The following is a 24,278-nucleotide window of genomic DNA, read 5'->3' on the forward strand; positions in this document are numbered from 1 at the left end:
AAAGCAAACTTCCATGTGCATCGACATTCTCTTCTTTTATTGGTTTTCCTAGCCAGAGGTTGTTTGATAATGTGTAGTTGACATAAAAAGTTTTTTGCAACAACAGAGTTGTTGCAAGAAACTTTTTTATGTCAACTACACATTATCAAAATTAAGAAACATAAAAAGTTTCTTACAACAGCAGAGTTAAAATAAACTCAATATAGTTACAGATAACAAAATGAATACTAAGATGGAATAAATAAATAAAATAAACCTGATAGAAATCAATAAAATACAGTAAGTAACTTTAGAAGTGAGGTGCCTCTTCAGTTTAGACAGATGCACAGCATACTGTGGTATAAATAGGGTTCATATAACATGTAAATATTAATAATATAACATTAATTGATACAAACTTGCAAAATAACATGAGGTGCATACCAGCACTCACTGCACTACAAGCTATCATAAAAGGATGGGTGCAACTCCTCTTATTTCAATTCACAGTGGGCTGTGGTAAAAATATGGATGTCACACAATGCAGATCAAGGTTGTTTTTCATTCTAGTAACTTTGGTAATGGCAGAGCAATCAAAATTAACAGTGCAGACAGTCCCGACCCATGCTCTGAAATGTGCTCTTTCATCACATGGCAGTCTCACCAATGTAATATGCCCTACAATCCAGACATCTGATACAGTAAGCAGAGCTGCTTTGTGAAAACAAAGCAATGAGTGACTTCACCCTCAAGATAATTGACTAAAATTTCCTAATTGGGAGTTATCAGTAATAGTGGCAAATAATACAAAAAAAGCAACTTTGTACAGCATCAGGCAAAAAAACAAAAGCCAGCACTTCCACATTTCACCTGTCCATTCCCCTTGAATATATTCAACCTATCCATCTTTACAACAGCAGCTATCCATCTTTACAACAGCAAAAAGAAACTACCCTCTTGGCTGAAGGCAAATTTCTGCACATGTGACCTACAACCACCCTTCCTCAATTTGAATTTATGCCCCCTCATGTGTAGTCATCAGTATCAATGATTTTAAGCACTGAGCTTAAAGTCATTCCACCAAAGGTCATAAACACCTCAATCAGACCTCTCAGGTGCCTAATCTCCAGATTCAATTTGCAAAACTGAAGCCTTGACTGCTAAGAGCACCCTTTTACTCCCCTTATCAATCTTGTTGCTCTTCTCTGCACCTGTTCCAACAGATCCACATCCTTTCTAAAATTAGGCTTCTAGTCTTGTATGTGGTACTCAAGATGGAATAATCACCTCCTTATCCGTGCTGGCAAAATTCCTGTGAGACCGTCTGCACTGCTAAGAGAACTTCATATCCGACTACTTGGTGCATCATGGCCTTAGTTGCCCATGCACCATAAAAACCAAAACCAAATCATATCTGACTACACAGTTAAATGCAGGTCTTTTTCATTCTCCACTGCCCTGAGTGCCATAACACACAGGTGATAGGCTAATCTGAGATTAATGCTCCGTATTATGAAGTACCTTGCATTTGTTAATACTGTATTAAACTTCATTTGCCACTTCTCAGCCCATATGCCTAATTTCTTTTGCTCTTGTTGCAGTAGCAAACCCTAATTAAAAAAAACGGCCTCCGTAGCCAAGTGGTCAGGAGCGTGAGTGCAGTAGCACACCCTCTTTGAGTAGACCGGTGTTCGAGCCCCTGACTGCTGAATACGGTCGATCTGCCAACCCGCACTGGGCCAGCGTGGCAGATTATGGTCCATCTCCCTCAGCATGAATTGTTGAGGAGGCTTCCATCCTGCAGTGGGTTGATAATGGCTGCACTTTACTTTTATTTTTTTTTTACCCTAATTAACTACCCTGGCTTTGTATCATCTACAAACTTAGACATGCTTGTATCAGTATTATTAATAAATATAGAAAACAACAATGGGTCCAGCACTGAACCCTGGGGAACTCTGTTAATAACATTAATCCAAGAAGGGCAGTGTCCATTGATAACCACTGTCTGTCTTCTCTCACTGAACCATCATTCTGTCCATAGCAGTCTTTTATGTTCAACAGTATCAAAAGCTTTTCTGAAATATAAGTACATGATGTTAAAATTAAATTTTTGCATTCTTTACTATATCATAGTGTGCAATCAGATTGGTCAGATAAGATTGTCCCTTAATAAATCCATGCTATGACTGATGTTATAACTCATTCCTGTCTAAAATCAGTGATCACTGAATTATGACCAACTACCTAACACCATGAGAAACCATTAACATAGATAACAGCCATTATTCATTTAGGCACTGACTCCACTAGATGTCTGTAGGGACCTGCAGCTGTGCTGCCTGCAAGGCAGTGTCGGTATAGAATACAGTTGCATGTCCATACACCCATTCCACATCCCACAACAGGATTGGGGTCAGGCAAATTTTGAAGCCAATCAAGATGGGTGATATCTTCACTGTGTTCCTTGACTCACTCATGCACAATGAGGGCCTGATGCCCTGTGCATTATCGTTTTGGAAGATCTCATTTCTGTGCAGGATAAAATACAACATGGCAGGGTGCACACGGTCTCCTAAGAGCTGGCAGTAGACCGCACCAGTGAAACATTGGTCCATATGCACCAGTTCTAGCCAGCAAAACATGCCTCATTTTAGGCAATCATGACCACCTGCCTGGATAGTGGACACCATGCACGATGTGTCCATGGATTCGTGTTTTTTGCACAACACATAAAGGCATCGGTGTGTTACATCAGGTATTTGGACTCATCTGACCATCACCTTCATTTCCAGGCCTCCAATGTCCAACCAGCATGTTGTTGACACCATGACATTCACTGTCAACAATGATCAGCAGTGAGGAGAGGGTGTCTTTTGGGTCATGTGCTGTGGGACCCCATATGTCTGAGTGTGCAGTGCATCATTTGGGTTCTTGCATTTTCCATACTGTATTGTGGCATCATCTGTCGCACAGTGACCTGCCATTGAGCTCATACAATTCACTGCACCCTTCACTCACCATGAACATCCACCTTGCATAATCCTTTACAGTTCTCTCGGCAGGAGGTGATTTGACTCATTCAACACCATACTTTGTACGCCTTAACCACAGTGGGCCGTGAGCAACTGACAAGATGTGTCATTTCCAACAAGGAAGCACCCAATGCACAAGCTCCCACAATTATGCCTTTTTGAAACTGTGATATCTTTACTGTCTCGTAACTGATATTTTATCACTTTGACCTCCACGGTCAGATGCAAATTACCACTGCTCTAGCATACAAAACTGTTCAGCTTTGTCTACTGTGAGCTGTGTGCCACATTCCATTATAGATGTGGTGGTCATAATTCAGTGATCATTGAGTGTACATGCACCTCTCCTCACTCTTATTTGCCCTAACATAGCCCATGCATTTCTTTGTTCCATGATGAACCACAAGCAGGCCTTGAAATCCCCAGCACTTTGCTTTCCAGGCTGCTGCATGTACCAATAGAAGCAGTGCAAGATTCGCTTTCACCTCTGCCTGCGCTATTGTTAATTTATTAGTTTATTTACCCCCACCCCCCAAGCTAGCAGCTTCTGAACCACCTAACACTGTTTCAATAGCATCAGCAAATATTCTTGCACCCATTCTATTTAAATGTATCCCATTCCTGTAGAAGCAGTCTCTCCTGTTAACAAGCACAGATCACACTGAGAAAAATTCTACCCCATGAGTCTCGCACAATCTCTCCATAGCCGAACTGAATAACAAGGCTCTCAACATGTACTCCCTTCTATTGAGTCTGGGAAGAATTGCAGACACTTTCAAATTTAATTCTTACTCAGGGACTGGATCATTTGTCTGAACAATTTCTTATGCTTATAACCACTAAATGCTTGAAAATTGATTCAAGATCCTTTTAAGAGAACTTAATGGAATATCAACTTCATCTTCTGGTCTCAATTTATCCAGCTGAATGAGCTCTTCCTTTGTCAACATCTCATTGTGTGAGGTAATTTCTCAATATCATCTCTCTCCTAGAGCCGAGGTTGCCAACCTTTCGGACCTCACGGACCACTAAACTTAAAATTTTGAATCCCGTGGACCACTACCATGATTTTTTCCATAAAAGTAACATTCTAAATATGAAATGGTACTTACACTTGTTTTTGCACTCCAAGTTATTTGCAAAAAATTGGATATCATTAATGTTAATATAATTAATAATATAATGGCCTTATAATGATAAAAAAAGTATAATAAATAAACGCAGATATATTCATTATGAAAAATGCAAAAAAACATTTTAAATTTCATTTTATTAAAAAAGAATTAACAGAAACAATTAATATTAACAATTATCAAATATCGAGTGCACCTCGACATAGAAGTGCATAAAGGATTAATTATAGCAAAATAATCAGTGTGACATTTGTTGCTGCTTATTTGAAATAAGCTGTTGGATTCTTGGCTTCAATGACGTTACTGCAACATGGAGAGCCATTTGTATTTCTAGCCAACAGCGGTACTTGTTTTTAATTGCCATAACTGATGAAAATGTCTTTTCACACATATGTAGTTGCGAATGGAATTAAAATTTTGATGGCCTTTTCACTCAGCACTCACTTTTTACGGAAAGCCAAAAATGAGATCTTGTTAGGGACGAGTGGAATTTACCTTTGAGACTGTCATCGGATGATAGATCGATTAGGCTTTCTTTTTCTTTCATGTTCAAATTACTATCCTCGATTTTCGCCGAAAATGGATCTATTATCCACGTATTTCCGTGTCTGGGGTCCTCTTCCTTTGGGTAATAACGACCAAAAGAGTCAGTGAGTATTACTTGTTGGTTGACATCCTCCTGTTTCATATAATCATCAAAATTTTGGAACATTTGCAGATCTTCTTCAGCCAACCGCATTTGCCACAGCAATATCTTCCTTTGAAATGCATCCATTTTGCCTCACAGTGTGAACACGTCCGTAAGCTGTCCTTGCAAGGATGTGTTCAGCTAGTTTAACAGAGAACAAATATCTGCCAGGTATGCAAGCTTGGCTAGCCAATTATTGTCGGACAAGAGATCATGGAACCTCGAATTATTTTGCTGCTGGAAGAATCGAACAATGGCAGGTCGAACAATGGAGTTAGTACTTTGCCCCTCGACAGCCATCTCACCTCAGCGTGAAGAAGAACATGAGTATGCTGAGAGCCCATTTCTTCACAAAGTGCCTCAAATATTTGAGAATTTAGCACTTTGTGGCAAATTTCATTTACAATTTTAATTACGTCAGAGAGTACTTCGTGCAGTTCTGGAGATAATCTTTTCGCCACAAGTTGTTCATGATGAATGAACAATGAATGAATGAATACAATGAGTAAACAAGATGTCTGGTTGTCCAACGTCTTTCACTTTTGCAACAACTCCTGAACGATGTCCAGTCATGCTTGCAGCACCGTCTGTGCATATCCCAACACATTTCTTCCATCCAATACTGTGTTCCAGGAAATAACCTTCAAGTGCATTGAAAATTTCAGAGCCGGTTGTTCTACCCAACAAGATTAGTGAACAGAGAAGTTCTTCCTTTAATTCTCCTTGGCAATCAAACTTCACAAAACAAAGAACTGCCTTGTTAGTTATGTCTGTTGATTCGTCAAGTTGAATTGAATAAAACGTAGAATTTTTCACAAGTGCAATCACTTGATTTTCAATATCTTCGGCCATGTCTTCAATTCTGCGCTTCACAATGTTAGTGGACATAGGAATTCCTTTCAGTTTCTGGACAGCCTATTTCCCCAAAACCTCTTCATAGGCTTGTAACAAGCAAGGCTTAATTAATTCTTCTCCAATCGTATACGGCTTTTTACATCTCGCAATTTGAACTGCTATCAAATAAGAAGATTTTACTAAGGACTTATCTTCACCAATCATTGTTGCTAATGAACTTTTTTGCTTTTGCAAATTTTCACGCATCCTTTGGAAGTATTCAACTGGCTTTTTAGCTAAATCTGGGTGTTTTGACTGCAAGTGCCTGCCAAGTTTCGAAGGTTTCATGGCATCATTGGATAAACTCTCAGAATATATAATACAAAGCAGCCGTGGATCCAATTCACTTCCAGGTTCTTGAATAAATCCAAACTTCAAGTAGTCCACATCATATTTTCTTGAAACTTTGAACTTTTTCTTCTCTCCGCCTCCAGTTCTAATGTCCTTCCTGATGATGCCTTGAGGTAGCTCTGATTCATTAACCAACTCACAACAACGCGACGTATTACCTAAGAAGCGCAAAATGCTTTCTTGCTTTTTCTCACTCATTGGGGCTATTTTATTTGAATCTAAAACCAAACAAGAAATAAGATAGTTATCAAACTCAAGCTCTTTGATGCCATTAAATATCACACTGTGCACAGTTAAAATAAAAATATCACTGGTCACTTACCTAAGAATTGCAAACTGTGCCGTGCCCAGGCTAGGCCATCGATAAGAAATAGAAATAGCTTTCTATATTTTTTTACAATAAAAGCATCGCTAATACCGGATATTGCACTGGGCCTTTTATAAACATGCAACATAATAAGGCAAAAATTGCAATAAAGTAGAACCAGAATATAATGAAACATTTTAATATACATGAAAATTGCAAATATATTCAGATTACTCTGTGGACCACCAAAATTCTCTCGCGGACCACTGTCCTAGAGCACAACTGCCTAGTTTTTTCCACCATTCATACAGCTGGAAACTTCATTCCAGGCTTCATCAATGATATAATGGAAATACTTATGGTAATATGGATGTTGAATAAATTAAAAAATCATTTGAGTTGCAGCTCCGTCATCCTCAGTTTCACTAACTGCACTAGAAAATGCTCATCAGGGTTCAAGCCCCTGACTGCTGAATACGGTCGATCTGCCAACCCGCACTGGACCAGCGTGGCAGATTATGGTCCATTTCCCTCAACATGAATTGTTGAGGAGGCTTCCATCCTGCAGTGGGTTGATAATGGCTGCACTTTACCTTTTTTTTCACCATAGGCAAACATTTTCCAGCACACTTATATCCGGCTTTATTAAAACAACCTTGTCGAAGGAAAATACAAATTTTTTTGCACCCTGTGGATACCCCAGAGCATTATCAAAGAAAATATCCTTGGAGAACTCTGCTGAAGATTATTTTTGATACAATGGATTGAGCAAGCTCAATGCTGATGGGATTCTTGATGAGACTAAGCATGAGGAGGCATAAATTCAAATTGAGGACGGATGGTTGCAGAATAGATGAGTGGAAGTTTGCCTTTAGCCAGTCGGTGGTTGATTGCTAGAACAAACTTCCATCTGATGTTGTGGAAGTGGAGAGCTTGAATAAATTCAAGTAAAAACTAGACAAACTGTTGGAGGGATGGAATGGTGAAATTAGGTTTTTATTTTATTTATTATTATTATTTTATTTTATTTTTTTGCTAATGCTGTATAAGCTTGCTTTTTTGCATCATTTGCCACTAACAGCTGGCCAAAAATAATCCACACAGTATTCTTGCAAAACTGTTTCTGTAATGCAGGGTTCATTTGTTTTCCAAAAGCAAGAAATTTTAATAGGAGTGGTAAACTAACATGGGTCAAACTTTAAAATCTGCAGCATTCCCTCCTAAGAAAAAGAGTCAAGTGATTATTTTAGATTTCTTAAATCTTGGCACAGACCTATTCCTCTTTTACAATGAGAACTCATCAGAAAATGTCTGATGATGAAAATATATTAAAATAAATTGGTTTAGCCCACAGTTAAAAATTTTGTTTGACTAATTTTATTACTTACTACTACTTACTTTTTCAAATGATCCCATGATGAATTATCATCATATTGGATATAATAAATGAGGAAGAGATATACGAAGGAGGGTTTAATCATAATTGATCACAGATATGAGCAAAAAACAGAAATTATAGAAATGACATGGGATGACTGTAAATGTTTCTGCAAGTGTAACCAAAGAGATGCACAAATATGTGGTTTCAGTGACTAAACATACCCTGTAGCACCCAACTGCACATAAATTGAATCATAAAAAATAAATAAAAATACAGATCTATTAAATTACATTAGTTATAAATACATCAAGTACAGTAAACAAAAGGGCCAACGATGTAAAAATTGACAATAAAATCTGATATATTAAGAAAAATAGAGATTTGATGGAATTCGATAAAACTATTTTAGAAGGGTATTATTATATGAGTAAAATTTAAAAAGAAACATGTCTCTATGTTCAAGAATCATAATATTGTGATTCAATCAAGATACTGCCAAAAATAAAAAAAAATAAATAAATAATAATTTTCCCTTCCCTTCCCTGATACAAAATTCCAGGGGTATTTTGTATCAGGCTGATCACACCTAAGTCTTTTTCTTTATCCATATGCTTTGAGTTTGGCACCAACCAAATGGTATTATATTCTGGGTTTACTGCTAGCCAAATGCAGCATACATTTATCATTGTTAAACCTCAATTGCCATTTTCCAGCCCATCTGCTTATTTTATCCAGATCTTCTTGAAGTAACTTTCCTTGATTACTGTCATTAATCACTGTGCCCACTTTTTTTTTTTATTATCCACAAAATTAGACATTAAACTTGAAACCTTACATCAATATCATTAAAAAATTATAAAAACAGTAAGGGGCCTCAACACCAAGATCTGTGGAACTCAGCTGCACATAAATTGAGTCACATTAGCCCATGAAAAGCAGTGAATGTTTATAACCACTCTTTGTCTCCTATCTCTTAACCACCCCTTTACTCATAGTAGTAACTTGCCCCTGATACCACAGCAGTCATGTGTGATACAAAAGCTTTGCTGAAATCCAATTATACAATGTCAAAATTATTCTTTGTATCATTCCCATGAGATAATCTTAGCAGGAAATCAGATTGGTGAGGCATGACCTCCCTCTAAAAACCTATGCTGTTATAATTTTATAACTGAAAGCAAAGCTGTGACAGCTGTTTCGAGACTTACTGGTATCTCATCAGACAAGAGAATTCCAATTAAACATAACAAAAGTTGTGTGTATATTTAATCTCCAACACAGTGGATTTAATTCCTAAAAGTGATATTCACTTGGTTGTGCATTTAGACTCAATACATTATTGTTCTATTGCTAATACAGAAGCATCAAACTGATAGACTATCAAGTCCTGAAACAGTTTTCACAGTGGTGTCTTGTTTTAAACGAATGGCAGATTCACCTCTTTTGGTGACACTATTCAATATAAAACAATATTAGAAATCTAGGTTGACTCAGCAGTATATATCATATTGTCTCTAAAGTAAGCATAGACCTAAGCCTTGTCCATACGTCCTGGTTTATGTGAAACTGTCCCGAAAGTTTTTTTTGGGACGCTTAAACGTCCCAGTTTCTTATCATGAACAGTTTTGTACACGATAAAAATAAAATAGTAGCAGAGTTCGTAGCACTATCTTCAATCACGCTGTCAGTCACAGCCTGTATGTTGCCTGTTCGCCACCGGTTTGCGGCCACCTCACTATAAACTTTATAATGGTCAAAAAACTTATTTACAATCCATATAATCGAGGAGGTGGTGTCTAGCATTGATTGGCAGGCCTTCATTTCTCATGCATGCAAGTGTGATGTTATGTGTTCAGTTTCATTTCACACGACTTTTAGTTTAAGTTTTGATTCAGTGATTTGGATGTTTGGACGTGTGTTTTCTTCCTTTATTTTCAGTGCACATGGCTTGATCAGTTTATAGATAAAGATAAGTGAGTTTTTTTTTGTAACAGTTTTTTAAGCTAGTTTAAGCTGCATAATAAAAAAAATGCCTAAACGTAATTTTGTTTTCAAATAGGACTTCCAGAAAGAATGGAGTTTTATAAAAAAAGGAAGACACGAAAATGAGGCTGAATGCAGAACGTGCTCATGTTTTATCAACATAACTCACGGTGGGAGATGTGATATCAAAGATCACGTTAATTCAAAAAAATACGCATCAAATTTCAAGCAACTGCATCATCATCTGAATTGAAACACTTCTTTGTCAAAGAAAATTGAAATGAACGTGACAAGGTTGTTATTGCTGAACTTATGATGGCATATCATTTAATTAAACATCATCAGTCATTTAGAAGTGCTGGTTGCTCCTGAAACCTTTTCGGTCAACTTTTTGATGAATCAAAAATTGCACAAAATTTTTCTAGTGCACAAATGAAAATAATTCACTAAAAAAAAGAATATACTGGCTCCTTATTCACTTGACGAAGTTTTAAAAGATGTCAACAGTACTAAATTCTTTGGAATTTCCATTGATGCAAGCAACCATAAATTGGAGAAAGTATTTCCATTGTTATTGCATTATTTTAATGAGAAAATTGCCATGCAAGTTAAGCTTCTTAAAATGAACTGTTTATCTGATGAGACATCAGAAACTATCGCCAACTACATTCTTACTTCTCTGAAGGAAAATAACACCCCAGGGGCTCACATCTGGTGAGTATGGGCTTGGCACACCCAGGGTCCTGAGCTGGATATCATTCTTCTCCTCTTTCTTAGTGATTCCTCTCTCTCTCTCTCTCTCTCTCTCTCTCTCTCTCTCTCTCTCTCTCTCTCTCTCTCTCTCAGGGTAACTTGGAAATTTTTTTTGGCTGGTGCAGTATAAGCCTCAAGTTTCCTTGTAATGTATGGCTAATAATAATAATAATATCCCCAAAGAAAAGTGTATTGTGTTTGGAGCTGACAATACAAATGTTAATTTTGGAGGTATCAACAGAAGAGGCTAATGCAACATATTTTCTTGACTCAAAAACTTAGTTAATTCCAATATCAAAGATGTCGGATGTCTAGCGCACATATTTCATAATTCTGCTCAATCGGGAGCAGGAAGACTAGCAGTTGACGTGGAACTGGTAGTTATAAAAATATTTTCTTACTTTCACAAAAGGAATTTTGTGCTACCATTGATATAGAGTATAAAAAATTACTCTCCCACTCTAAAACTCACTGGTTGTCATTATTTCCTGCCATTGAAAGCATTTTAAAAATTTTTGAAGGTTTAAAATCTTTTTTTTTATCCGAAGAAAAGCTTCCCGTTTTTATTGAGAAATTTTTTAATCATCCATTGGGAGAAGCATATTTGTGGATTGCCCACAACTTTCTCAGTTTCTTCAATAAACAGATACTAAAAATTGAATAAAACAAATATAACTATTTTAGAGGTTAAAACAATTGTTGAAGAAACGATTGAGATGTTAGATAATAAAATATTTGATCAATTTCTGCCATTTGAGGCTAGAAAAATTATTCAGTGTGATATTGAAAACCAAAAAGTTCATAAGTTTAAAAATGAAATTATAGATTTTTATTTGATGGCTAAAATTATTTAGAAAATTGGCCAAAACCTGTAGAACAATTCCAGTTCTTAAACTGGATGCTAATGAAAAACACTCCGAAATGGGAGGATATAGCAAATTCTCTGGGATAATTTTAAAAAAATTGAAATTAAGTTTGATGAAAATTTATTATATGATCAGTTTGGAGTTTTAAAAAAAAATTGCCATAAACAAAATCAAAAATAATAAAGAATGGAATACACTGAGTTGTTAGCATTAGTAGAGGCATATGATGCAGCATCAGCCAAACCCCCCATTTCACCCCTCCATTTGTTCCAAATGCCTGTCCAGCCTTAAATTTATTTGGGCTATCAACTTCCACAACAAAAAAGGGAAGGCTGTCCCATCAATCAACTACCTGCTGGCTAAAGGCAGTGGGTAGTTGATTGATGGAACAGCCTCGATTCAATTTGAATTGAGGCTGTTCCATCTTTCCTCAATTTGAATCTGTATCCCCTCAGGTTCTGAATCTGAGCAAGAGGAAGAATCCCATCAGCATTCAGCTTGCTCAGTGGCTGCTGCAAATATTTTCTTTAATGGAAATACAATGGACTGATGAGCATAATAGGTTAGAGATAAGTAAGTACAGTTAATGCAATTATTACCTGTGTTTTTAATTTGAGGGACTTAAACTGCACAGATTTTAAGAATAAAATAAAAAATAACAAAGAACTATTAAGTGCCGTGAAGAGTTCTACTAAATATATCAATAAAAAATAGTTTTCATATTTATTGCATAAATTTTGTTGTTCAAATTTAAAAACTGCATTCTGTTTTTGTTAATTCTACATTTTGAAAAAAAAAAAAATGGAAAAAAAAAGTATATTTTTTATTAAAACAAAATTCTGCACATTTTTTTCCAAGAGATGATTCTCCTCCCTGGATAACAACAGCATAAGATAAGTGTCCTGGTTTTGTGTTCATAGACACCCTACCCAAGACTGAAAAATGGAATGCAAAGATATATACTTTTTATCAAATTATTACAATTCTTGCATGCAAATATAATACTTCAACTACTATTGAACATTCTTTTGATTTTAAATGTTCTTGTTTATACTCCAGAACGACCACCTGGTCAGTAGAGTTTACAATAAATCAATCAATACAAATTGTTAATCATATTTAGCAGTCATGGGCTTGAACCCTGGTCCACTCAAAGAGCGTGTGCTACTGCACTCGCGCTGCTGACCACTCGGCTATGTGGCCACTTAAATTTCTCTGTAACAGATCTATGAGATGCCTGAATCTTTCCAAGCATAAATATTATACCAAACTCTTTCCTCCATTGTTAGTTCTTTCCATCCTGTGAAATTAAATCTGCTGAAGGAAAAATGACAAAGAGAAACACTATTATTTTCCCTTATATAACCTGTATGTTAATGAGGGTTGACAATAAGTGTAGCAAAAACAGCATTTTAAAATATTAGTCTATTCTTTTGAAAAATCTTGAAAAATTTTTCAAGTGAAAAAAATTTTTCACTTGAAAAATCTCTATTTACTGAGTAAATAGAGATTTGTCAAGTGAAAGTTGTGATAAGCATATTTTTGTAAAGCATTTATAACTGAGCAAAAGAAATAGTGAGCCATTTAGGATAAGAGAAAAACAATGATAAACAACTGTTTTAAAGGGAAATGCAAAAAGAAATAAGTTTTTATCAATTAATACATTATTTCTACTTCTGAAGGAAGGTAAAGGATTTATTTTACACATAATAGTAATAGCCAACTTGATAATCTTAATAACAGACTTGATTTCTCACTGTGTAGTATACAAAATATCACAAAAAAATTCTTTATATATGTTTTTAATACAGTTTATGGCATATCTCTCAGTAGTTAACTTCTTGAACATTAGTATCACCAGTGGTATCTACTTCAACAGTACCATTTAACTTCTCAATGTCCAGTGGATCTACCTGTAAGCAATCACAGAGTTCTGATAAGTAATTTGAAAGAGAGTTATTTATATTTTTATTTAAAAAAATCATTTCCTCCGACAGGGAAAAAAAATAAATAAGCAAAGACTTAATTATGTTATGTTACATCTTATGTGATGCAAGAAAGTCATTAATGTAAGATAGAATGACACCAACTCTACACTCGAAAATTAAAATTCAGGTTTAATTAATAACAATATTCCACTGCGGAGAGGTAGGTACCAAAATATACGTATTCAATGTTCGGAATAAAATGATAGAATAATTAAAAATAGAAACAAACAATTTTAAAATGATAGCCAGTTAACAAGGGCTATATAAAATCAATAAATATTTGATTGGTTTTAAGTTACAGTAATACCTGTAACTATAATAACTGTAACTAACCTAACATATAAGGCAACTGTTAATAAACTGTTTAGTTGCTAACATATAATGCCTTATATGTTAGCAACTAAACATCCCAAACACTTAAGAGAAGATCTTTTTTTCTCTCATAATTGGGAGATGAAAAAATACACTAGCAGCAGAGGGTAATACAATTAAAAGAATAAAAAATTAAGCTTTGGACATGATGATGATGCCCAAAGCTTTGGACAAATACCCCTTTGAATAAACTTGAATGTCATTGAATTTTAATTTTGAATACAGTAGGTTTCAATTCTTCTTATCCATAGGCATGTAGTACATTTTTAACACCCTTTAATGAAAGGAGAGATGGTTAATATCTTTATATTGTGTGCAAATGCTTGAGAATCTTAAAAGAAAGGTAGTAAAAGTGAAACACTAAAATATAATTCCTAAGTTAACAGGTGAGGGAATAAACTTTTCACATAATTTAATAACAATATTTTACTACTTCTACCACTAGTGATTTTTTTAAACTATACCATACTGCAGTTGTTAAATAACAACAAAAAACCTTTTTCTAAAGGGTAAACCAATAACTTTGCATTGATATCTAATTATTAAGCAATAAAAATTTGGAAATCCAACGATGTCCTAAGACTAAACAAATACTACTGAAAGGTCTACATATAATTATTAATATCAACAAATCACTTGGTAGTACATAAATATCAAGGAACTATGATAATTAATCAATGTAATTAGGAATGAATTTTTTTTCCTTAGGTTTTTCTCTTTCATAACTGACTTCTCATGTGATAATTTAGATTAAAAAGATTCCAGCTGGTCTTTAAAAAATATGTTCAAATGTTCTCTTGTCTAATTAAAATTACATACACTGTTAAATCAAGAAAAAAAAAATTCTATCTTGGATTTTCAAGTTATGCAAGCTAGATATTATGCCTATTAATTGGAAAAAACAAATTAAATCAGTTAATAATGAAAGAGACTCTAGGCTAACTGTATATGAAACGAAGTTCTCGCAACAGTGTAAACAGGCTTCTAAAAAAAGCACACAGTGTTTTGGCTATGATGTACATGAATTTTTCTAGGGTGGAGAGAAATCCTAGAGGTGGTTGAAGGTCACTAGATAGCTACCCTCTTTCTCATTCTATATACCTTTCACCCATATAATTCATGATACTGCCTACTTACATTTCTTAGACTAACAGTTTTGATGAGAAAGGATGGAAATGTAGTGTGAGTGCATTGCATAATAGCTAATCTATGACCTCAACCTGTCTGCCTGTAGAAATTCTCTTGACTATAGTAGGGACAAGGTGGCAATTATTCTATTGTATCCAACCTTGCTTAGGACATGTTTTAAGGTGTTATATACAGATCTGGAAACCCCCCCCCCCATTTCAGGAAGGATGTGGATTGCATTTGAAACAGTACAATGAAGAGCAAAGTTATTTACAAACAAAGAAGCTACATAGAGGGTGAGACTCAAAATTTGTTGATTGCAGTCTTGAGATGACATCTACACGGAACCTGTTTGTTTGTTCTCTTAAGAGTTTTATGGCACATTAGCATCTGTGGCTATAATGTACCAAGTCAAAGAGGTGGAAAAATATAATATTATAACTACTTTATTGTTAAATGAGTATACGTATTAAAACAGTTAAAATTACATAATAAAAATATAACATTATAATAACTACATTATTGTTAAAAGAGTATATGTATTAAAACAGTTAAAACACATAAAACAGTAAAAGATTCTAGATAAAATTGTATAAATATATCGCAAAAAAGTTAAATATAGCTGACACATTGTTATTGTCCAATAAAATCTGTCTGAGTGTATAAGGCTCAGACAGATGGCTAAAACATAAACGACGATCATTGTTAAAACACAGACATTCAGTTAAAATATGGCAGATTGATAAAATGGTATCACAATAACTACATATTCTGCCCTCAGACACACATGGAACCTGATTGAAGTATTTAAGGCTCTGAAAGGTTTTAGTCAATATTATTAATGGGAATATTATTTTTCTTTCAGAGGTGAAACAAAATAGAGAGCATGAATTAAAGGAAGAATAGTTGTAAACTGAATACATGAAAAATCTATTTTAGCCAAAGAGTTATTAACAGTTGGAATGAATTACCACCTAACTTTGTATAATTAAACAGCTTATGTAAATTTAAGGAAAAGTTGAACAGATTTTTTTTTTTTTTTAAGGATAATGCTGAATAAGCTTGGCTTCCTTGCATTGATTTACCTTCATTTACACTAATTTATAATACTAATACTGCTTTCATACAATGTAATCTGTTTAAAATGTTATCTTAACTAAGAAGTTTAAATTGTTTGGTGCTGAGAAATGTACAAAAAGTATCCTCATCTTAACCCTTTCAGGAGTACATCTAGATCTACACTTTTCATGTGTGGGCGCTGGGGAAATACTTAAATAGATCTATGTTTTGAAGGTCACTTCAAACAGAGTGTCTGTTAATACACAAATTGGTTTGAAATTTTTATAGTATTGGTGTTTCAAACTAATTGTAGACACAGTTTTTTAATGGATGGCAGCTTTCACAGAAACAGCTTTGAAAATCAAATGAGAAGAAGATTGTGCCTACTGACCTTAGTTATCCAATGTAAGCTTACAAAAGTCAAAATTGAAGAATTTGTCAAAAAAACCATATTAAGTAATATAAAAATAGATGTAAATGATATCACTACATTAAAATAAAAAGTTACAATGGGTTACAAAAAAAGATACACAAATTTTTTGAGAATAATTTTATGAACTTTTAAAAAAAAATCTGATTTGAGTTTTATAAATATTTTATTGTAGCATTGGACAATAAAATAAAAATAAGAATAAGGTAATATTTTAAGCCATTTATGTAGAAAATTTTCATTTTTACAAAATCCCACGAAAAAGACCACCACAGAGATTGCCACTATCAGAAATTCACTGTCCAAATTTGCCATATTTGGCAAACTCTCTTGTGAAAGGGTTAAGAGGTTTATTTCATTCAAATACACATTAGGAGAGTTTTATTGAAGCATAATAATGAAGGACAATAATTTAAGAAACTTTAATTAAAATTACATATAGATAGGCCAAATGTTTTGGAATTCTTTGGCTCCCTCAGTTACAAATATATTTTTATGTCAGTTACAAATGACATAAAAATATTATAAAGAATAACAAGCATTTAATCTTTTTAATATTTTTACTATTAGTGAATATTTACTTTGAACATAGCTTCCTAAAAAACTAGTCTAATGAGGAACAGTTGAGTGGATGAAGTGGCCAGGAATTGCTTTATCTCTTCTGAACCTCTTGATTGAGAAGGCATCATTCAGTAATTGTTAAACATTCAAAGTCTTATTGGAAGATGGTACTATCAGAAAGCTTCAATTGTTGCAGTAGTAAATAAATTTTACTACTCTGCAAGGTAATGCCCACCACTAACATCAGGGTTACTTCTTCAAAAAAAAAAAAAATAATAAATAAAATAATGTATTGATTTCTGGCAAGTTCCCCCCCCCCCATACAGTCAGTTCTGCTATAACGCGCATTTTGGCAATGCGAATTTGCTCCAACACGACTTATATATTAGGGAACAATGCAGGTATAACGTGTGGAACATTTTTTTTTAGTGCTCTGCCCCTATCCCTATTTTTCCCTATAAGCCCTGTTCTTTTTAATGTGCAAAATGCCATAATGTGGAAATTTTTAGGAACACATGTACCACATTATAGCAGAACTGACTGCACTGCTAATCTTCCTGGAACTCTTTCTGAGACAGATAAATATCGAATTCCCAAACTGATCAATTTTGGAATTTTTTATTTTAATTGCTAACAGAAATCTAACATTACATAGTAATTCTCTATCTGCACTGTCCTGTAAGCATTCATACTGAGAATATTTTAATTCAACAGATCCATGCCTTAGTGACTTATAGATGCTTTTGAAATTATCTTCATATTACCTTTACAGATGATATGAAGGTTGGCAGGGTAGTTAATGACAGTAATCAGGGAAGGCTAAAGAAACATGTACTGATGTGGGATTTACTTAAAGATATAATTACCATCAGGGGTAAAGGAAATGGTTTTTGCTTTCGTAAAGGTGAGTACAGTGGTCTCAGACAGTTTTTAAATTCTGTACAGTGGGATCAACTGATGATGTTACCAACAGCAAATTCTAAGTGGGAAGCATTCAAGGACTCTACTAAAAGTTTCATACCTATTAAGAAATATTGTTCAAGGTTTAGGCCTAAATGGTTGTCAAATGAACTAATGAGACTCGTGGCAGAGAAGAAAAATGCATGGGATGCATATAAATTATCAGGTGATACAGAAGCCTATGGCAGATATAAGCTAGTCTGTAATCAAGTCACAAAGGAGGTTAGGCAGGCGAAGGCAGATTACGAGAAATCTTTGGCAAAGGATGCTAAGAAAAACAGCAAGGATTTCTTTACTTATATAAACTCTAAAAGGAAGGGGATGAATCTGATTGGTCCACTTGATATCGATGGTTCGACTGTTGATGATTCTGCTCAGATAGCAAACAAACTGAATGAGTATTTTGCATCTGCATTCACACATGAGAAGTTATTAAGGTTTGAAAATGCCAGAAGGTTATCAAATTGTAGCAGGGTGCCTAATGATTTTGTAATAACTGAGAACAAAGTGGAGGAGAAATTGTTGAAGTTAAACATACGAAAGGCACGTGGGGTGAATGGGATCTATCCAGTTATATTAAAGAAGGCGGCAAAGGAAGTAAGCAAACCTTTAGCCATAATTATGAGAGCATCCTTGAATTCAGGGGCAGTCACCACGGACTGGAGATGTGCAAATGTATCCCCAATTCACAAAGGGGGATCAAAGGGTGACGCAAGTAATTACAGACCAGTTAGTTTAACTTCTGTTATGGGTAAAATAAAGGAGTCACTGGTTAAAGATGCATTGCAGGATCATCTAGACAAGACTGCAGCAATAATTCAGACACAGCATGGGTTTGTTAAGGGAAAGTCGTGTCTGACAAATTTGGTTGGTTATTATGATGTGGTTACAAAGGAACTGGATGCAAAAAATAATTTTGATATCACTTACTTGGATTTCAGGAAAGCTTTTGACACTGTTGTGCATGGAAGACTACTGTAAAAATTGGAGCAGAATGGTATTAAGGGTAAATTGCTACAATGGATAAAAGGATGGTTGAGTGGGAGAAGACAGAGGGTGGTAATCAATGGATCCTGCTCTTCGTGGACTAATGTTATTAGTGGAGTCCCACAGGGTTCGGTGTTGGGTCCACTGTTGTTTTGTATATTTATCAATGATATTGATGAAGGTATATCAGGCTTAGTGTTGAAGTTTGCAGATGATACAAAGGTTGGCAGGATTGTTAATGACAGTAATGGCAGTGTGCTACTGCAACAGGATCTAGAAAATTTGGGCAGATGGGCTGAGAAGTGGCAACTGAAGTTTAACCTTGACAAATGCAACGTACTGCATATGGGTAGAAGTAACCCCAGAGAAATGTACCAACTGTGTGGTACTATACTTAAGGTGGTAGAAAATGAAAAAGACCTGGGAGTAATTGTGCAGTCAGATATGAAGTTTACTGAGCAATGCAGACAGGCTGCCAGGGCAGGTCATGGGATTTTGTCAATGATATATAGGAATTTTGCTAGCAGGGAAAAGGAGGTGATTGTCCCTCTGTATAAGGCAATGGTCAGGCCACACCTTGAGTACTGCGTACAGGTCTGGATGCCTCATTTTAGGAAGGATGTAGATTTGCTTGAGCATGTACAGATGACAACAAGATTGGTGAGGGGAATGAGGGATCCTCTTACCAAGAGAGGCTTAAGTTCTGCAAATTGCAATGGCTGGAGACTAGGCACCTGCGCGGTGATCTGATTGAGGTGTATAAGGCTTTGGATGGGTTGAGCACGCTGAATTCTGATGTGATTCTTCCACTTGTTCAGATTACAAACCTAATGGGGGCATAAATTCAAATTAAGGAAAGACACATATAGAATAGATGTACAGAAATTTGCCTTTAGCCAGTGGGTGATTAACTGCTGGAACAAACTTCCATCTGTCATTATGGAAGCTGATAGGTTAAATAAATTCAAGGAGGAACTGGACAAACATTTAGAGGGAATGGTTGTGTGAAATTTTTTTATTTTAGCTGATGCTGCATAAGCTAATACACTTGCTTTCTTGCATCACATGCCACTACTACTATTACTACTACATGATCTATAAAAATTAGGCAGATGGGCTGAGAAGTGGCAACTGAAGCTTAACATTGACAAATGCATTCCTTACGGCCAAATAAAGGCACCATTTTTATCACCAAATAACATCCTTGATTCGGCCTATGGATCAAGGGGTTCTAAATTGTCTAACGAAATAACATAGGCGTGAATAAAGGTATACAGGAAGTAGTAATCCAAGAATAACATACCAACTGGTACTGTACTCAAAGTAGAGCAGAAAGAAAAAGACCTGTAGGCAACTGTACAGTCAGACACAAAGTTTTGTCAATGATATACAAGAATTTTGCCAGCTGAGATAAGGAGGCGATACTGTTGTATACGGCAGAGCTTCCCAAACGGTGCCACGAGAGATTTAATTTTATAAAATTTTCATAGTTATAAAAATTCAAATCCAATTTGTAAAACCGTTCAAAATTTTATTGGTTTGTAATTTTATTATACGAAGCGATATGAGCCTAATTAGAATGAATTGTGGCATTGCTAACTGGGTATAGCTGAATGCGATTTCCACTAGTCATTGATATAATAAAAATCATGTTTTCTCTTTTTTTATATTTTCTTTTTTTTTTTTAACTTAAATTTGAAAAATACCTTTTTAATGCAAGGCAAAAACTGATTAAATCATTTCTTATGCAAGAAAAATTTCTATAATTTAAAAATAATCAGAAATTCAGCAGAGCCCTTTAAATATAATTTTGATAAAAATCCATTTTTTAATATGAAAATCAGGTTATACGTCGGCACTTAAACGCAAAAAAAAATAGATTTTACTTACTTTAGCTGCAATTTGTTTTGCTTATTGGTTTTTTCGAATTATTCTGGATCAGCTTTCACATTTTTCTACTGAAAAGATATACATATAATAAGTTACTGCTTACTTTTAGAAATAAAAATCAATGTTTATATCTAAAAACATATAATTATTCAAAATATATTTATTAAATCACTTCATTAAGTACTTTATATTTAACCAAATTTAAATTTAATTTTTGTAGATATTTATTTTCCACCCATAATGAAAAACTTTTTGAAGAGAGCTAGAAAGTCATCAGATTAATGGAACAAACAAAGCAGTCCAAAAAAGAGAGAAAAAGATAAAGCCGTTATTTAGGCAATATAATGAGGAATATATCAAATATGGATTTGTATGCTCCGATAATTCTTCTCTTCCTTGACCCATATGTCTTATTTGCTTAGAAGAGTTATCAAATGAAGCAATGGTACCAAGTAAACTACGCCGGTACCTTACCACGAAACATCCATTGTGTGCAGAAAAAGATTTGAATTTTTTTAAGTGTCTTCAAGCATAAAATAGGAAGCAAAGTTCTTTTATGAATTCGATTACAACAGTATCAAATCGTGCTCAAGAGATTAGTTATAAGGTCACCCAATTGGCAGCCAAGCCCAAAATGCCTCATACAATTGCAGAATCGTTTATTTTACCAGCTTGCATTAATTGTTAACACTATGGCATAGGGCAAAAGAAGCAAAGGAAATTGAAAAAGTGCCACTTCCGAATAACACTATTGGTAAACGCACTTAAGACATATAGATGACACAGAAACAAAATTAATTCAGAGAATTATCGAATATAAAAATTTTTTTATTGCAAACTGATAAATCTACAGATGTTAGTTAACTGTGCTCAATTAATAGCACTAGTCAGAATCACTGAAGGGAAAGAAGAGGCTTGAAAGAACATTATTTGTTCTGCAAAGAACTGCCAAATCACACTACTGTGGATGAAATATTCAAAGTGCTATTTGAGACAAATAAGATATAATGGAAAGATTGCTTAAGCCTGTGTACTGATGGTGCAGCTGCAATGACCAGAAGAGTTAAAGGTTTTACATCAAGAGTTCATTCTGAAAACCCAGAAATTCAGGTAATATACTGTTTTATTCACTTCACAGAGAAGCTTGCATATCTCGTATGCCTGTGGATCTGAATTCCACATTACGTGATGTTATTGAGATGGTGAATTTAATAAAATCCAAGCCATTAAAGTAATGTCTGTTTTCAGCTTTGTGTGAAGAAATGGGACAGAATATCACTCTCTGCTATTTCACACAGAAGTATGTTGTTGGCTGTCCAAAGGAAGAGTTTATGAGTAAGAGAAGAGTTGAAAATTTTTTTTTGTGAATAATTCTTACTTTGCAGATTTAATGAAGGATAGTTATTGGTTCCAAAAACTAGCTTGCTTAACTGATATTTTTGAGCACCTGAATGATATAAATTGAAAATTACAAGGATCACATGAAAGCATACTAATGTGTCCAGACAAGGTTTATGGATTAAAAGAAAAAATTCGACTTTGGAAAACCGAGGCTAAAAAGGAATCACTAATGATGTTTAATCAGTGTTATAATTTAAATCCTAAAGAAGAATTATTGGGATTAGTAGAGCAACATTTGTGTTTACTTGAGAAAAAACTTAATCACTATTCTGAAATACTTGTAAAAAAATCCGATTGGATTTGAAATCCATTTGCATTATCCCTAGAAATTCCAGCATTACATTTATCAATGAAAGAAAAAGAAGAGCTGTTAGATTTAGGAAATGATTGCACCCTTCAAGTAAAATTTAAAGAAATCGAGTTATCCGAATTTTGGTTAATGGTGAGAAAGGAGTTTCCTTCGATTGGAGAAAAAGCAATTGACACTCTTCTTCCATTTGCTACCACCTATTTCTGCAAACAAAGTTTCTTGTTAATGGTGACTATCAAGAATTCAAAGAGATCATCATTAAAAAGTCTAGATAAGGAGTTATGCGTGGCCATTTCAAAAATAAAACAATATAAAAATATGTTCACAGAAGCAAACTCAAGTTTCTCATTAAAAAAATTTGAAAAGATTTTATTTTGAAGTTTTTTATGAATTTAGTATTAAATATTTAATATCTTCCATAGTATTTATATTTTACTTTTCTTATCATAATTATATATATAATATAATGCAAATGTAATAAATTTTTTTACAAAGTCTTTATAGACACCCCAAAATCTGCCCCAGTTTATCTCTGTGTGCCGTACAAAAATTATAATTTTCCAAGTTTGTCCTGGCATGAAAAAGGTTGGGAAGCACTGGTATAAGGCAATGATTAGGCCACATCTTGAGTACTGCATACAGGTCTGGAAGCCTCATTTTGGGAAGAATATGGATATGTTTGAATGGGTGTAGAGAAGAACAATAAGATTATTGAGGGGGGAACAAACGGGTATGTTTACCAGGGAGGAGACTGTGTGTGTTACAACTGAGTAAGCTAAATGCAGATAGCATTCTTTCTCTTGCTCAAACACGAGGGGACATAAATTTAAATCGAGGATGGATGGTTGTAGAATAGTGTGCAGAAATTTGCCTTCAAGCAGTGACTGTTAAAACAAACTTCCACCTAGTGTTTCAGAAGTGGGTAGTTTGAGTAATTTTAAGGAAAAACTAAACAGATTCTTAGAGAAGATGGGCAGGTGATGTGAGAAGTGTTGTTTGTGTTTTTTTTTTTTTTCAGTTTGATGCTGTATAAGGTGCTTTTTGCATCATTTGCCGCTATTCTAATACTAATTCTAAATGCTTCCTCCTAATCTGAGACCTGCTGGATTACTCTTATAGAGTGCGATTATCTTGAGGTAAGTAGTGAATCTTGTGGCTGTTATGCACATGAATTCTGTCAGCCATAACACACAGTTAATCTATTAACAGATTGTTTCTATTGCACTTAAATACAAAGTTACAGTAGTAACCCTCTTAATCAACTTTCCCAATTAACCAATGCTCCCCACTTTCTTTAAAACACCATCTGATACTCACATAACCACCCATTTGCCACTGGCACCACTAGTCCAGTATGCTTGCAGCTTGTAGGCCAGTATAGTATACCATGCTCACCTGTTGAGCTGTATGGTTCTTGAGAGATCAGTTCTTTATTTGTTCTGAAATGTGTATGCTGTGGTAAAATTTTGTTATTGTAATTCCTGTACATCATTCAATAAAATATTATGTAAATTAATGAAATATGGGTGAAAAAGAAAGAGAGTTCTTATATGAAAACTAAGTTAGATTTTCTGGAAAGGCTCAATAAAGATGAGTCTTTAAAAAAAAAAATTACTCTTGAATTAGGAAGCAACTGAACTTGGAAGCAACTGTAAAAACTGTAAAAAAAATAATCAAAAAAATTAGAAATATTTAAATTTATATAAATTTAAAATATTAGAAATATTTAAATACAGAAATCAGAAAAAAATTAGAAATATTTAAATACAGAAATCAGAAAAAAATTAGAAATAAACTGAATGCAAAAATATTATGCATTCAC

At 34.5% G+C, this 24,278-nt stretch overlaps 1 protein-coding gene across 2 annotated transcripts in view; it reads right to left on the reverse strand.

Annotated features, from left to right (window-relative positions):
• Window positions 1–13,161: 13,161 nt before the first annotated feature.
• The window catches only part of LOC150076116 (peroxisomal membrane protein PEX14-like), a 71,941-nt gene continuing 60,824 nt past the window's right edge, over window positions 13,162–24,278 (reverse strand). Inside the window, exons 9-10 of one of the 2 annotated variants that reach the window (XR_016547818.1) lie at window positions 20,746–20,813; window positions 13,213–13,283 (exon numbers count right to left, since the gene is read on the reverse strand). Coding sequence is in view for 1 of the 2 variants with exons in the window: in XM_090387616.1 (XP_090243742.1) it covers window positions 13,197–13,283 (87 nt within the window). In the remaining variant the exon portion in view is untranslated. Of the gene's footprint in view, window positions 13,284–20,745; window positions 20,814–24,278 lie in introns of both variants that reach the window. The other variant, XM_090387616.1, reaches the window with a different exon arrangement.

Source organism: Mastigoproctus giganteus, chromosome 13, assembly GCF_048544385.1.
Source record: "Mastigoproctus giganteus isolate SK-2022 chromosome 13, ASM4854438v1, whole genome shotgun sequence".
Taxonomy (NCBI): domain Eukaryota; kingdom Metazoa; phylum Arthropoda; class Arachnida; order Uropygi; family Thelyphonidae; genus Mastigoproctus; species Mastigoproctus giganteus.